Below are 17284 nucleotides of genomic sequence, written 5' to 3' on the forward strand. Positions count from 1 at the left end.
GATCGTAACGAATGTTGCATTTTTTAATTCTACGTGAAATTCTGCGTAAAATGAGCACTAATACTTTAACATTGCTTTACAAATAACTGAGATGTCGACTGAATTAGATTTACAAACCTGTACTAACCAAATTTCTTCATTGTTGAGTTTGCCCATATAAGTAAACAAGATTTTTGATTTTTTCTTGCAATTACCATTCGAAATCCAACCAGAAAACTTTTATTGAGTCTTAGAATTAGGTACATTTCAGGAACGTATAGAAAAAATACATTAAACGTGTGGAGTAGCATTCGACCAACATTTTACACAATAAAACGTGCTCTATTTATTTAAATTTCGCGGTTTTCATGAATGATTAGCTTTCCCTGGCCACTCATCCATGAAAACGTGAGGGCCGCCACTCACCTTCCGGTGAGAGAAAATTCAAACACTCTGTATATAAGTCACCGCAACGTGAGTGGCGGACCTAAATAACATAATTCTATTTTTGGTGTAGTAAGTAGTACGATATTTGATACTTGATAATTCGATTTTAGTACAATTGATATCAATAAAGTCACTTGGGCACTTTTTCGCACCACCGCACCGCACAAACAAGCGTCAAAATCCAAAAAACTTCCGACTTTACAGATTTCGAAGACGAATTGAACCAATGAAGCTTCTCATTGTTGATAACTTGGACCTCCTGCGTTCTCATGGGAATGTTGTAGGTTGTTTCTTGGGGTAAGAGGGGAATTCCCGGCAGGGAGGACACGCACCGGAGTTCTATACTGTTCCCACGGGAGTACTTCCGTTCGGCTAGAAAGCGTAAAACGAGGGACCGGGAAGCGAGGCCCAAATTGTCGGGTTCGGAACTCATCATGTCGCCGATGATGCGGGAAGGGACCTGGAAGAAAATTTGTTTATGTTTTAAGATTTTTGTGGGCTGTTTGTTATTATTTCAATTAGAGTTTGACGGGGAAATATGAAGACGCGACGAGGGTGGAACGCGATAAATAAAATTTCCAATATAAGTGGGGCGGGATACAAAGGATGGATGGTGAAATGGGTCTTTGCACAATATTTTAAATTGACAGCGGTTATAAATTTCGAGCGGATCTCCTTGCCAATTTAAATAATGAAAGTTCGAAAAAATCTGTTGCAATCATTGACAGGGGTAATCGGGGGAAATTTCGCTGAAACAGGGACGGTTTAACGCCCGATGTGGCCCCTCAAAAAATATTTTTTCTACTTTTCAAAAAATTTTGTAGTCCAATAAATTTAATAATAAAAAATTTCCAAATCTGTCCCAAAAATTTAGTAATTTTTTTTATATCCAATAGGCAAGACTGAGGTAACAATCTCGACAAATTTCAAGGTCATCGTTCAATAAAGAAGCAATTTAGAAACGTTTTTTAGAAATTAAAAAAAAACTTCTTTAAAAAATAATTTTTTTAAAAATCTCTCTCGGTTTAGGTTAGTTTTTAAATCAGTTTTGTTTACTCAAAAATATGGTTAATTTGGAATATACATTAACTAAAGACAAGTTAATAATTTGCAACAATTTCAAGGCCATAGTTCAATTGGTAACCGATTGAGGAGGCTTTTTAAAAAGCGATCAATGAAGGCTTAATTAAAGAATCCACATTTTTTTTACTGCAAATTATAAAATTTCTAAAGTCGGTCACGCTTTCTCAAAAATTTTGAAATTTGAATGAGATGAAAAACAAGGTCAAGGTAATAATCTCCACAAATTTCAAGGTCATAGTTCAGTTAATAACAGATTAAGGAACGACTGTATAAAATTAAAAAAAAATTGCTGCACTTTATAAAATTTCTAAAATTAGTCTCGTTTTTTCAAAAATTTTAAAATTAAGAAGACATAAATAACAAGGTCTAGGAAACAATTTCTATAAATTTCAAGGTCATACTCCAATTATTAACCGATTGAGAAACGCCTTTTTAAACTTACAAAAATTTTTCTAACTGCAACTTATAAAATTTCTAAAATCAGTCTCGTATTTTTAAAAATTTTGAAATTTGAAAGGCATGAAAAGCAAGATCAAGGAAATAATCTCCATTAATTTCAATGTTATAGTCTTCTTAATAACCGATTGAGGAACGTCGTTATATTAAAATTTCAAAATTTTTCTTACCGAAAATTATAAAAATTTTAAAATTAGTCTCGTTTTTCGAAAAAAATTGAAGTTTGGGAGGCATAAATAGCAAGGTCAAGGTAATAGCCTCCATAAATTTAGCCTCCATAAATTTCAAGGTCATACTCTAATTATTAACTGATCGAGACACGTCTTTTTAAAATTAAAAAAAAATTCCCAACTGCAACTTATAAAATTTCTAAAATCAGTCTCGTTTGTTTAAAAATTTTGAAATTTGAAAGGCATGAAAAGCAAGATCAAGGAAATAATCTCCATAAATTTCAATGTTATAGTCCTATTAATAACCGATTGAGGAACGTCATTTTATTAAAATTTCAAAATTTTTCTTACTCCAATTAATTTTTTTTAAATCAGTTTTGTTTACTCAAAAATATGGTTAATTTGGAATATACATTAACTAAAGACAAATCAATAATTTGCAACAATTTCAAGGCCATAGTTCAATTGGTAACCGATTGAGGAAGCTTTTTAAAAAGCGATCAATGAACTTAATTAAAGAATCCACATTTTTCTTACTGCAAATTAGAAAATTTTTAAAATTAGTCACGTTATTTGAAAAAACTTGGAGTTTGGGAGACATAAATAGCAAGGTCAAGGTAATAGCCTCCATAAATTTCAAAGTCATACTCCAATTATTAACCGATTGAGAAACGTCTTTTTAAAATTTCAAAATTTTTTCTAACTGCAACTTATAAAATTTCTAAAATCAGTCTCGTATTTTTAAAAATTTTGAAATTTGAAAGGCATGAAAAGCAAGATCAAGGAAATAATCTCCATTAATTTCAATGTTTTAGTCTTCTTAATAACCGATTGAGGAACGTCGTTATATTAAAATTTCAAAATTTTTCTTACTGAAAATTATAAAAATTTTAAAATTAGTATCGTTTTTCCAAAAAAATTGAAGTTTGGGAGACATAAATAGCAAGGTCAAGGTAATAGCCTCCATAAATTTCAAGATCATACTCCAATTATTATTAAAAATTTCAAAATTTTTTCTAACTGCAATTTATAAAATTTTTAAATTAAGTCTCGTTTTTCCAAAAATTTTGATATTTGGGAGATACAAAAAGCAAAGTTACGGTAATCATCTTCACAAACTTCAAGGTCATAGTTCTCTTAATAACCGATCAAGCAACGTCGTTTTATTAAATTTTCATAATTTATTTACTGAAAACTATAACATTTCTAAAATCTGTCACGTTTTTTGAAATTTTTTTCAAATTTCGGAGACAAATAACAAGGTTAAGGTAATAATCTCCATAAATTTCAAGATCATACTCCAATTACTAATCGATTGAGAAACGTCTTTTTAAAATTTCAATTTTTTTTCACTGTAACTCATAAAAATTTACAAATCAGTCTTGTTTTTCCAAAAATTTTGAAATTTTATAAACATAAAAAGCAATATCCAGGACATAATATCCATAAATTTTAATTTCATAGTCACATTATAACCAATTGAGGAACGTCGTTTTATTAAAATTTTAAAATTTTTCTTACTGGAAATTATAAAATTTCTAAAATCAGTATTGTATTTTCAAAAATTTTGAAATTTGGGAGACATAAGTAGCAAGGTGAAAGTAATAGGCTCCATAAATTTCAAGGTTATACTTCAATTGTTAACCGATTGAAAAACGTCTATTTAAAATATCAAAAAATTTTCTTACTGCAACTTCTGAAATTTCTGAAATGATTCTCGTTTTTTCAAAAAAATTGAAAATTGGGTTACATAAATTACAAGGTCAAGCTAATAGTCTCCATAAATTTCAACGTCATACTCCAATTATTAACCGATGAGAAACTTCTTTTTAAAACTTCAAAATTTTTCTTAATGGTCATTATAAAATTTCTAAAATCAGTCTCGTTTTCTCAAAAATGTTGAAATTTGGAAGACATAAAAAGCAAGGTCAAGGTAAGAACCTTTATAAAGTTCAATGTCATAGTCCAATTAATAACTGATTTACGAAGGTCTTTTTAAAATTCCAAAATTTTTCTTACTGCAAATTATTTTTTTTAAAATCAGACTTGGTTTTTTAAAGATTTTGAAATTTGGGAGAATTGAAAGACTTTTTTCTTATTATCTAATGTTTTTTAATTTCTGTCAATAAAAAAAAATTCAAGGCCCAGGGCGCCCCACGTAAAATCCGCCTCCCTGTAAAACTCTGCATCGATTTAGAATAAATTCCATCTTCGAGCGCGGTACTAATAACCGACCTCCTCCACCCGATAATAAAATTTCCAGTAAAATCAAAGTTTCGCGTTCAGTCACCTCAATTCCATTGATGTACCACGAGAGTATCGGCGTGGGGTCAGCCGGATCCGAAACGCATTTGGCTTCTATAGTATCACCCTCCATATAAGACGTTGTTAAGCTCTCAATCCTGGGATTTCCTCGTGGCAGAGCTATAAAAGAGAAATCGGAAACTGTAACTACATCGACAAAACTAGAAATGCAATCACTGTGGTAATATAATTCCAAGATCCTCTAGCCCGGGCGATTTAAAACTCCCCATTCTCCCTTATCTGGACAGAGTTCGTAGCCCGCAAGAGATATTGTTGGATTTGAAAAGCTTAGCGGAATTTTATTGCGGACTTCGATAGGTGAAAAACTTCCCATCACGTTTTTAATATCGCCCAGTGCGGCCAAGTAGACTTAATTAAAATCGATTGTAGTCAAAAAACTAACCAGCGACTGTGATATTGTGGGTCTCCGCAGCCAAACGAAACGCCGGAGCTTCGCTGGAAATCTCACATCGGTAAGCGCCTCCACTGTGATCCCTCGTTAATTCATTCAAGCGAACTCTGCAGTACACAAGACTGCAGTTGATGCTGCTGAACACCAAGTGCACTCCGGGCACTGGAAACGACATGATATGGGGCTGGCGGCCAGGCATGTACCTAAAAAGCCCATCAACTTCCTTTAATCCCTTTAATATTATTATTAGTCCGTACCGGAAAAACTCCTGGTCGTCTTTGTACCATTTCACGGCGTACAACTCCTCATCGCCCATGTCGAAGTTGCAGTCCAAGTCCATTTCTTCCCGGAAATCTGCCACGAGCGGTGCGGTCATATGGGTGAGGCGAAGACCGTCTGGAATTAACACGAATTTAAGGGTGAAGTCAGTTAAATAAGTCAGGACCTCAAATTCGCAAACTGGCGCAGTCGTACGGATCTTGTGGTTCGTAATACAAAATCGATCAAACGAAAGAATCAACGTGATAATTGGATCTTTAGACAGGCATAAATGGATTAGCGCGGCAAAGAAAGAGCCGGACAAAATTTCTTTGGAACACAGCGCGAAAACCCGGAAAGAGATAATTCGTTCAGTTTTGGATTCAATATCCGCAACTTTGATCGCTTCTAACTTAGTTGTTTGTCGAGCTACGTTAAAAGTGTGTGTGGTTTTGGATTCCGCGTGAAATTCTGGACAAAATGGGTCCAAATAGTTTAAGACTGCTACGTCAATAAGCGAGATATCCACCGAATCCGAATTAGAGACTTAAAGGGCAGCCAACTTCTAATAGTTTTAAAAAATGAAAATTTTGATATCAAACTGTCCAAGACCATTTTCTAAATAAAAAAGTCGCGAGAAAAACGCTTTCAAAAGTAGTTTCTTTAAATTTGTCTTAATTTCGGAGGCCCTCTGGCGACAACCCGAGTTTTCAAACGCTTTTAACTCTGTTATTTTTTGACTAACGAGAAAGACAAGTGGTTTTGAATTTAGCGCAAAATTCTGCGTAAAATGAGCCCAAACAGTCCACTTTTTTTTAACAAATAACCCAGATATCGACAGAATTAGATTTTCAAAGGGTGTTTTTAGGATCATTTTTAAGAAGCTGTTTCGGGGCGTTTAGTTTTATTGAAATGTACATCGATCAAAAGAGCAGCTCGAGATCTATCAACTGGCCAAATCTCAGATGGATCGGACAAGTAGTTTACTAGGAGCGATAAAAAAACGAAAAATTGAAAATTTTTTATCGATTTAGTCGCAAAATTTTTTTGGCCAAAAAATTTACCATCGAATTTTCGACTTTTGAGGGCGGATTCTAAAGTAAAATAACCCGAGAAAAACGATGGTGAAACCCGTTTCTCAAAATCTTTCGTAGTTTCGGAGATATTGAGCTTTGAATATTTTTGCAACTCAAAATTCAATATCCGAACTTTGATCGCTCATAACTCAGTTATTTGTAGACCGATCTTAATGAGTTTTACTTTTTTGAATTACACGTGAAATTCTGCGTAAAATGAGCACCAATACTTCAATATTGCCGCATAAATAAGTGACTTTTCGACCGTGTCTGAATTAGAGACCCAAAATCAGCTAACTTCTATACTAAAAAATAAAATTTCGAATTCGAATCATCAAATATCGATTTCTAAGCTAAAAAATCGCGAGAAAAACGATTTCGAAAAGGGTTTTTTTATATTCGCTTTAAATCTGGAGATATCGAGAAAAATCGTTTTCGAACCTCCAAAATTTTGGCCCTCTGGCGACAACCCGAAATTTCGATCGGCTCGAATTTAGTTATTTGTAGACGGAGGAAAAAAATAATGACAGTTTTGGATTCAGCGCGAAATTCTGCGTAAAATGAGCCCACATAGCTTAAATTTCCTTGCCAAATAACTGAGATATCGACCGAAATAGATTTTCAGAGGGTGGTTTTAGGGTCATTTTCAAGACGCTGGTTCGAGGCGAAAATTGCGCTTAGTACCATTGAATTATATATCGATCGAAAGAGGAGCTCAATATCTATAAACTGGCCAAATCTCAGATTGATGGGGCAAGTAGTTTACGAGGGGCGATCAAAAAACGAAAAATTCAAAATTTTTCATCGATTGAGTCCAAAATTTTTTTGGCCAAAAAATTTACCATCGAATTTTCGACTTTTGAGGGCGGATTCTAAAGTAAAATAACCCGAGAAAAACGATGGTGAAACCCGTTTCTCAAAATCTTTCGTAGTTTCGGAGATATTGAGCTTTGAATATTTTTGCAACTCAAAATTCAATATCCGAACTTTGATCGCTCATAACTCAGTTATTTGTAGACCGATCTTAATGAGTTTTACTTTTTTGAATTACACGTGAAATTCTGCGTAAAATGAGCACCAATACTTCAATATTGCCGCATAAATAAGTGACTTTTCGACCGTGTCTGAATTAGAGACCCAAAATCAGCTAACTTCTATACTAAAAAATAAAATTTCGAATTCGAATCATCAAATATCGATTTCTAAGCTAAAAAATCGCGAGAAAAACGATTTCGAAAAGGGTTTTTTTATATTCGCTTTAAATCTGGAGATATCGAGAAAAATCGTTTTCGAACCTCCAAAATTTGGACAACCTCTGGCGACAACCCAAAATTTCGAACGGCTCGAATTTAGTTATTTGTAGACGGAGGAAACAAATGATGACACTTTTGGATTTAGCGCGAAATTCTGCGTAAAATGAGCCCACATAGCTTAAATTTCCTTGCCAAATAACCAAGATATCGACCGAAATAGATTTTCAGAGGGTGGTTTTAGGGTCATTTTCAAGACGCTGGTTCGAGGCGAAAATTGCGCTTAGTACCATTGAATTATATATCGATCGAAAGAGGAGCTCAATATCTATAAACTGGCCAAATCTCAGATTGATGGGGCAAGTAGTTTACGAGGGGCGATCAAAAAACGAAAAATTCAAAATTTTTCATCGATTGAGTCGCAAAATTTTTTTGGACAAAATATTGACCATCGAATTTTCGACTTTTGACGGCGGATTCTAAAATAAAATGACCTGAGAAAAACGATGGTGAAAACCGTTTCTTAAATTCTTTCGTAGTTTTTGAGATATTGAGCATTGCAAATTTTTCAACTCAAAATTCAATATTCGAAACTTTGATCGCTCATAACTCCGTTATTTGTGGACCGATCTTAACGGGTCTTACCTTTTTGGATTCTGCGCGAAATTCTGCGTAAAATGAGTGCTAAGTCACCAAAATAATCTAAGAAAAATCCAAAGAGAAGTACAATCGATGTCAGAAAAATTCAAACAGAACCAAAAGTAAAATAAATTTAGAGAACCCAAAAAGAAAGCACCGTTTTCTCAAGCACCCGGGCCTCGAACCCCCGTAATTCGCGTCTTGTAGAAAAATCGAAGAAAAGGGTTTAGAAAATCCTCTAAATTTTTGTCTGCAGAGATCCAATTTAGATGTGTTGTACAAAGTTAAACAGACCGGATTCTAGCCCGATCTCCTTTAACTGATAATGTAAAATTTATGATCTGTAAAAAGGGCCCTAAGAAACTTAAGTACTCACCGACGTTGACGAGCAGCATCATTAGAAAACATGAAACAAAGCTCACAGAACGAGCATAAGTAAGAGCCAACATTGTCTCACACTCATTAGACCAAAGTTCGTGTTTCTTCCGGTTCTCTTATACTTTCAGTGTTTTATTCAGTTTTCTAACGACTCGAGGGACCTCCACCACACGCCACACGTCTTAAAAAATTCAATGTAATTCACTTTAGCACGTTTTTTATTAAAAAGTTGCCCCAATATTGTGTGTTTTAATACCAACTGAATTTTATTTTAGTCAAAATCAGTCGATGCGTTCGATGCGTTTCGAACTCTTCAGGGCGCGAAAAGGTGGGCGTGTCTCTTGGCTCTTGCTCGCCGATGCCATCCGCAAGAATTGCGAGTCGCGACTGAACCAAAAGCGGGTTTATTGTGCCTCCACCAGGTTTTAGCGCACGCCCTTTGTGCACGACTTCAACCCCAAATAATCAACTCAAGAGTTATGATGTATGTAAACTACACACATCGCTGGTCCGATGCGGGGCGGTAATGACTTAATGGGACAGTTTAAAAAAATCGATTTTTTTTTCTCATGCATTCTTGAACAGTTTGGAGAATAAAACTTGCGTTTCTGTCGCAACTACAATATTTACAGTGGAATTATCTTCGTTCAACTTGCATATTCACGTAGACACTTTAAACAAGGGAACATTTTCTTTCGTATCGCGTTACCATCTTTGTACACTTGCAACACGTCACAAACAAATTAGGGAATTATTTCGAAAAGCTCCGGCAGTCTGGGATGGGAGATAAAAATAATGAACTTTTTAAAAGACCCGGAGCGGTGTTTATACAGTGTGTTCTACTTAGGAGAAAAATATGAGATTTACCAGAGTTGCTCTTTTTACATTCTCTAGATCTTGTAAAATTTTTTCTAATTTTTCTATAATTGGATTTATTTTTCAAATTGCGATTAAATTTTAATAAAAATAAGGGTAGTTTTGGATTCAGCGCTAAAATTTTGCAACTCAAAATTCAATATCCGAAACTTTGATCAGTTAATTAAATGGACCAATCTTAAAAACTCTCACTTTTTTGGATTCTACGTGAAATTCTACGTAAAATGAGCACCAATACTTTAAGATTGCTTCATGAATAAGCGAGACATTGAGAGAATTTGATTTGGAGATTAAAAGGCAGTTAACTACTACAATAAAAAAATGAAAATTTTGAATTCAAATGATCTAAGATCGATTTCTTAGGTAAAAAGGGCGAGAAAAACTATTCCGAAAAGAGTTGTTTGATAGTTGTCATAATTGTTTTCGAACCTCCTAAATTTTGGCTCTCTGGCGACAACTCAAAATTTCAACCGCTTCTAACTGAGTTATTTGTTCACGTACAAGAAAAATAAGTATATTTTTGGATTCAGCGCAAAATTCTGCGTTAAATGAGCCCACATAACTCAAATTTCCTTAAGAGATAAACGAGCTATCGACCGAATTACATTTTCAGTCGCTGTTTTGGGGCGAAAATTGCATTTAATATTATTGAATTATATATTGATCGAAAGAGAAGCTCGAGGTCTATCAATTGGCCAAATCTTAGATCTATCGGGCAAATAGTTTACAAAGGGCGATCAAAAAACGAAAAATTTAAAAATTTTTATCGGTTGAGTGCAAATTTTTTTGCCCAAAAAATTTTCTATCGAATTTTCGACTTTTGAGGGCGCATTCTAAAGTAAAATAAGCCGAGAAAAACGATGGCAAAAAGCGTCTCTCAACATCTTTCATAGCTTTGAAAATTTTCCAACTCAAAATTCAATATTTGAAAGTTTGATCGCTTATAACTCAGCTATTTGTGGGCTGATCTCAACGAATGTTACGTTTTTAAAATCCGAGTGAAATTCTGCGTAAAATGAGCACCAATATGTTAAGATTGCTGTATCAATAAGCGAGATAGCGATCGAGTCTGAATTTAAGACTGAAAGGCAGCTAACTTCTACATTGAAAAAATGAAAATTTTCAATTCAAAGTATTTAAAATCGATTTTTAAGGTAAAAAATTTCGAGAAATACGATTTTGAAAAAGGATTTTTTTATATTCGCCTTAATTCCGCCTTAATTAATTTCGAACCTCCAAAACTTTGGCCCTCTGGCGACAACCCAGAAATCCAAACAGCTCTAATTTAGTTATTTGCTCACGAACGAGAAAAATGATGGTACTTTCAGATTCAGGGCGAAATTCTGCGTAAAATCAGTCCATATAGCTCAAATTTCCTTTTCAAATAACCGATATATCGCCCGAAATAGATTTTCAGAGGGTGTTTTTAAGGTCATTTTCAAGGCGCTGTTTCGAAGCGAAAACTGCGTTTAGTATTATTGAATTATATATGGATCGAAAGAAGAGCTCGAGATCTATAAACTGACCAAATCTCAGATCGATCGGTCAAGTAGTTTACGAGGTGCGATCAAAAAACGAAAAATTGAAAATTTTTTTTTGATTGAGTCGCAAAATTTTTTTGCCAAAAAAATCGACTATGGAATTTTCGACTTTTGGCGGCGGATTCTAAAGTAAAATGACCCGAGAAAAATGATGGTGAAAACCGTTTCTTAAAATCTTTCGTAGTTTCGGAGATATTGAGCTTTAAAAATTTTCTAACTCAAAATTCAATATCCGAAAGTTTGATCGCTCATAACTCCGTTATTTGTAAACCGATCTTAACGAGTCTTACCTTTTTGAATTCTACGTGAAATTCTGCGTAAAATGAGCACCAATACTTTAATATTGCCGCAGAAATAAGTGAGTTAACGATCGTGTCTGGATTAGAGACCTAAAAGCAGCTAACTCCCATACTGAAAAAAATAAAATTCTGAATTCGACGAACTATCGAAGATCGATCTCTAAGCTAAAAAATGTCAAGAAAAACAATTTCGAAAATGATTTTTTCATATTTGCTTTAATTCCGGAAAAATCTAGAAAAATCTAGAAAAATCGTTTTCTTACCTCCAAAATTTTGGCCCCCTGGCGACAATCCAGAATTCCAAACGGCTCTATTTAAGTTATTTGTTTACGGACGAGAAAAATGATGGTAGTTTTGGATTCAGCGCGAAATTCTGCCTAAAGTGAGCCCATATAGCTTATATTTTCTTGCCAAATAACCGAGATATCGACCGAAATAGATTTTCAGAGGGTGTTTTAGGGTCATTTTCAAGGCGCTGTTTCGAAGCGAAAACTGCGTTTAGTATTATTGAATTATATATGGATCGAAAGAGCAGCTCGAGATCTATCAACTGGCCAAATCTCAGATCGATAAGGCAAGCAGTTTACGAAGGGCGATCAAAAAACCAAAATTTTAAAAATTTTCATCGATTGAATCGCAAAATTTTTTTGCCCAAAAAATCAACCATCGAATTTTCGACTTTTGACGGCGGATTCTAAAGTAAAATGACCCGAGAAAAATGATGGTGAAAACCGTTTCTCGAAATCTTTCGTAGTTTCTGAGATATTGAGCTTTGAAAATTTTGCAACTCAAAATTCAATATCCGAAACTTTGATCGCTCATAACTCAGTTATTTGTAAACCGATCTTAACGAGTCTTACCTTTTTGAATTCTACGTGAAATTCTGCGTAAAATGAGCACCAATACTTTAATATTGCCGCAGACATAAGTGAGTTATCGATCGTGTCTGGATTAGAAACCTAAAAGCAGCTAACTTCTATACTGAAAAAAAAAATTCGAATTCGAACTATCGAAGATCGGTTTCTAAGCTAAAAAATCTCGAGAAAAACGATTTCGAAAAGGATTTTTTCATATTTGCTTTAATTCCGGAGAAATTGAGAAAAATCGTTTTCGAACCTCCAAAATTTTGGCCCTGTGGCGACAACCCAAAATTCCAAACGCATGTAACTCATGTTATTTTTTGACTGACAAGAAAAACAATAGTGGTTTTGGATTTAGCGCGAAATTCTGCGTAAAATTAGCCCATATAGCTCAAATTTCCTCAATAATTACCCGAGAGATCGACCGAATCAGATTTTCAGAGGGTGTTTTTAGGGTCATTTTCAAGAAGCTGTTTCTGGGCGTTTAGTACCATTGAATTATATATCGATCGAAAGAGCAGCTTGAGATCTATCAACTGGCCAAATCTCAGATCGATAGGGCAAGCAGTTTACGAGGGGCAATCAATAAACGAAAAATAAAAAAAATTTCATCGATTGAGGGGCAAAATTTTTTTACCTAAAAATTCGACCATCGAATTTTCGACTTTTGAGGGCGAATTCTAGAGTAAAATAACCCGCCAAAACCGATGGTAAGAACCGTTTTCTAAAAGCTTTTGTAGTTTCGGAGATATTGAGCTTTGAAAATTTTCTATCTCGAAATTCAATATCCGAAACTTTGATTGCTCATAACTCTGTTATTTGTGGACCGATTTGAACTGTTACCTCTTTGAATTCCTCGTGAAATTCTGCGTAAAACGAGCGCCAATACTTTAAGATTGCAATTCTTTTTAGACCCCTTTGACAAATTTTCTGAAAATCTCTTTAGAGTATTTGGACTTCTTAAGATTCTCCTTAAAATCTCCAAGTTCTCGTTAGATTTTCTTAAGATTCCCGCAGCGACTTCGCCCCTTGTATACCAATAAACCACTGGTCCTCATGCATGTTTAAGTGGTAACCGGCGTATTTGGAAACAAAGGGAAACAATCGGAAGGCAAACCCTGATTGCGATTTCCTTCCGACATTAGCGTAGTAATTTTCCCCCTGAACCGCCCCCTTTGTGATTTAATGGTCACGTGTTTTTGCTTCCATGCAAGCGGTAAATATGGTGGCTAATAACTCTATCCGTTGCAAGACAAATGCACAATAGCGTCACGTTATCTAAACGAGGGAGGAATATTAGTCATGCGAGATTATTTGCTTCTAGGTCCAGGTTGGGCGATTATCACCCTTGAAAATTTCCTCCATAAACAGGGGGGCCTGCTGTTTCTTCTCCAGGTCTCTGACTAGAGGGTGAAGGTAAATTACTCTGGTCGATGTTCAATTTCCAACCCTCACCCTCTGGGTTTTGGTCATTTTCCGTTGCGGGTGCGATATGAATCATTCGATTGATTTATTATTGGTTATTTTCACGTCAGGTGCTAGAATATGAGCACGAAGTGGAGAGTTTCACACGGTAATAGCAATAGCAGTCGTGTTAATCAAAGAATTCGAGGCTAAACGTGCGGAAGGCTCCTCTGGGAATTAGCCAACGATGAAGAGATAAAACGCCGGCAATTTCCAGACGTAAATACGCGATAATATAATTACTGGGAGGCACTCCGGATATTATTTGTTTTATTCAGTTTCAGCCTCATCCAAAGTACCCGTTCTGTGATGATACGTGGATGAAAGCGCATAAATCAAGCTGCACAGTTCCGTCTTTATTAGCTTTCCCGAGCGAAATATCCATTAAACAATTAGGGGAAATGCGTCATTGTGTTGGAACTACGGACGATGAATTTATCCACGGTATTACATGGTGTTTGATGAAAACTGACAGTTTCTTAGAAATAAACAGACTAATGAAAACATGACGTTTAAACTCGGATACAACGGGAGAATAACTCAAACAGCAGAGAGCACGAAAGCTCCGGAAGGATAATTGACGCAGATTCGGTTGTTCTTCCAAAGTTCTTCCTTTTAGTTCTGATTCTTCGTTCGTTTTCACATTTACAGAGGCGGAACTTCTCAGATTCTCTCTGATTCGTCTGTAGAATCTTTCTTCTAACTTTTTCAGCTTATTTTGATTTTCAATATTTGATGAAGGCGCAAAAAATTGCTCAATATCTGTAATAGATTTCTAGATATTTACCTTTAATAATAAGAAAAATATAACTTTGATCGCCCATAACTCAGTTTTTTATTGTCGGATCTGAATTTCATTCCGAGATTTGGAATGTGCGCAAAATTTTGCGTTCAATAATGTGTAATAAAGTTTACTCAAAAATTAAGCGAGATATTGATATCAGAAGTTTTAGTTTTAGTCATGAATTTTCGCGAAAAACTGCAACTTTTGACTTTTGGAAAATCTAAGAACTATTTTTTATGTAAAACATGGCGAGAAAAACGATGCCGCAAACGGTTTCCAAATATTTCTATTAGTTTTCGAGATATTGAGCACGGAATGTTTCGAACCTTCAAAAATTTGGCCCTCTGGCGTAAACCCAAAATTTCAAACGGCCATAACTCAGTTATTTATTGACGAAAATGATAAATTCTCATGTTTTTGAACTCAGCGTAAAATTCTGCGTAAAATGAGACCCAAATTTGTTGAGTTTGCGTAATAAATAAACGAGGCATTGGCCAACAACTGTTTTGAAAGCATCATTTTAGGGTGATTTTCAATCAATGTTTCCAAAATGAAAACGACGTTTAATAGCATTGAATAATATATCGGTCGAAAGAGGAGTTCAAAATCTATTTACTGGCCAAATTTGAGAGCTATCGGACAAATCGTTTACGAGTTATGGCCAAAAATAAAAAAAATTAAAAATTTTCATCGTTTGAGTCGGAATTTTTTTTTCGCGAAAAATCGACTATCGAATTTGGGCTTTTGAGAACATTTTCGAACGTAAAATGAGCCGAGAAAAAGAATGGCGCAAACCGCATCTCAATATCTCAAATAATTTCCGAAATATTTAACTTTAAAAATTACGAAAAATGAAAAAAATTGAAAATCAACTTTCCGAAACTTTGATCGGCCATAACTCAGTTATCATCTGTTGTCGGATCTGAATTTAAATTTCAGATTTGGAATCTGCGTAAAATTCTGCGTACACTAATGTATAATAACTTAAGTTTACTCTAAAAAATAAGCGAGATATCGATATCAGAAGTTTGGCCATAGTTTTAGTCATGAATTTTTGCGAAAATTTGCAAATTTCGATTGTAGAAAAATCAAAGAACTATTTCTTATGTAAAAAATCACGAGAAAAACGATGGCGCAAACCGCATCTCAATATCTGAAATAGTTTCTGAGATATCGCGCACGAATTGTTTTGAACCTTGGAAAATTTGGCCCTCTGGCGTAAACCTAAAATTTCAAACGGCCATAACTCGGTTATTTATTGAAAAAAATTCAAAAATTATCATGTTTTTGAATTCAGCGTAAAATTCTGCGTAAAATGAGACCTAAATTTGTTGAGTTTGCGTAATAAATAAACGAGGTATTGGCCAAAAACTGTTTTGAAAACGTCATTTTAGGATGATTTTCAATCAATGTTTCCAAAATGAAAACGACGTTAAATAACTTTGAATTATACATCAGTCGAAAGAGGAGCTCGAAATCTATCTACTGACCAAATTTAGGATCGATCGGACAAATAGTTTACAAGCTATGGTCAAAAATAAAAAAAATGAAAAATTTTCATCGTTTGAGTCGTAATTTTTTTTCGCGAAAAATCGACTATCGAATTTTAGGCTTTTGAGAACATTTTCTAACGTAAAATGAGTCGAGAAAAAGAATGGCGCAAACCGCATCTCAATATCTCAAATAATTTCCGAAATATTTAACTTTAAAAATTACGAAAAATGAAAAAAATTGAAAATCAACTTTCCGAAACTTTGATCGGCCATAACTCAGTTATCTGTTGTCGGATCTGAATTTAAATTTCAGATTTGGAATCTGCGTAAAATTCTGCGTACACTAATGTATAATAACTTAAGTTTACTCTAAAAAATAAGCGAGATATCGATATCAGAATTTTGTCCATAGTTTTAGTCATGAATTTTTGCGAAAATTTGCAATTTTCGACTGTAGAAAAATCAAAGAACTATTTCTTATGTAAAAAATCACGAAAAAAACGATGGCGCAAACCGCATCTCAATATCTGAAATAGTTTCCGAGATATCGCGCACGAATTGTTTTGAACCTTGGAAAATTTGGCCCTCTGGCGTAAACCCAAAATTTCAAACGGCCATAACTCGGTTATTTGTTGAAAAAAATTAAAAAATTATCATGTTTTTGAATTCAGCGTAAAATTCTGCGTAAAATGAGACCTAAATTTGTTGAGTTTGCTTAATTAATAAACGAGGTATTGGCCAAAAACTGTTTTGAAAACTTCATTTTAGGGTGATTTTCAATCAATGTTTCCAAAATGAAAACGACGTTTAATAGCATTGAATTATATATCGGTCAAAAGAGGAGCTCAAAATCTATTTACTGGCCAAATTAGAGAGCTATCGGACAAATCGCTTACGAGTTATTGCCAAAAATAAAAAAAATGAAAAATTTTCATCATTTGAGTCGGAATTTTTTTTCGCGAAAAATCGACTATCGAATTTTGGGCTTTTGAGAACATTTTCTAACGTAAAATGAGTCGAGAAAAAGAATGGCGCAAACCGCATCTCAATATCTCAAATAATTTCCGAAATATTTAACTTTAAAAATTACGAAAAATGAAAAAAATTGAAAATCAACTTTCCGAAACTTTGATCGGCCATAACTCAGTTATCTGTTGTCGGATCTGAATTTAAATCTCAGATTTGAAATCTGCGTAAAATTCTGCGTACACTAATGTATAATAACTTAAGTTTACTCTAAAAAATAAGCGAGATATCGATATCAGAAGTTTGGCCATAGTTTTAGTCATGAATTTTTGCGAAAATTTGCAAATTTCGACTGTAGAAAAATCAAAGAACTATTTCATTTCTTATGTAAAAAATCACGAAAAAAACGATGGCGCAAACCGCATCTCAATATCTGAAATAGTTTCTGAGATATCGCGCACGAATTGTTTTGAACCTTGGAAAATTTGGCCCTCTTGCGTAAACCTAAAATTTCAAACGGCCATAACTCGGTTATTTATTGAAAAAAAT

At 34.3% G+C, this 17284-nt stretch overlaps 1 protein-coding gene across 1 annotated transcript; it reads right to left on the reverse strand.

Annotated features, from left to right (window-relative positions):
• Positions 1–203: 203 nt before the first annotated feature.
• LOC148166325 (uncharacterized) lies at positions 204–8839 on the reverse strand. The gene is made up of 5 exons (XM_088048684.1): positions 8451–8839; positions 5109–5247; positions 4843–5054; positions 4426–4559; positions 204–886 (listed from the first exon to the last, which is right to left on the reverse strand). The coding sequence occupies exons 1-5, from the start codon at positions 8521–8523 to the stop codon at positions 557–559; spliced, it is 888 nt and encodes a 295-aa protein (XP_087904810.1). The 5' UTR covers positions 8524–8839; the 3' UTR covers positions 204–556.
• Positions 8840–17284: the final 8445 nt, after the last annotated feature.

This window comes from Gnatocerus cornutus, unplaced genomic scaffold (assembly GCF_029298725.1).
Source record: "Gnatocerus cornutus isolate USDA-ARS CGAHR unplaced genomic scaffold, icGnaCorn1.1 ctg00000023.1, whole genome shotgun sequence".
NCBI lineage: Eukaryota > Metazoa > Arthropoda > Insecta > Coleoptera > Tenebrionidae > Gnatocerus > Gnatocerus cornutus.

What these genes read in the sequence shown, in the direction of transcription:
- LOC148166325 (XM_088048684.1), bottom strand. Translation starts at nt 8,523, where the DNA reads ATGTTGGCTCTTACTTATGCTCGTTCTGTGAGCTTTGTTTCATGTTTT. An exon ending in GATGCTGCTCGTCAACGTCG is followed by an intron (nt 5,248 to 8,450) that starts GTGAGTACTTAA and finishes TGTTAATTCCAG; the next exon opens with ACGGTCTTCGCCTCACCCAT. An exon ending in GGTACATCAATGGAATTGAG is followed by an intron (nt 887 to 4,425) that starts GTGACTGAACGC and finishes ATTTTCTTCCAG; the next exon opens with GTCCCTTCCCGCATCATCGG.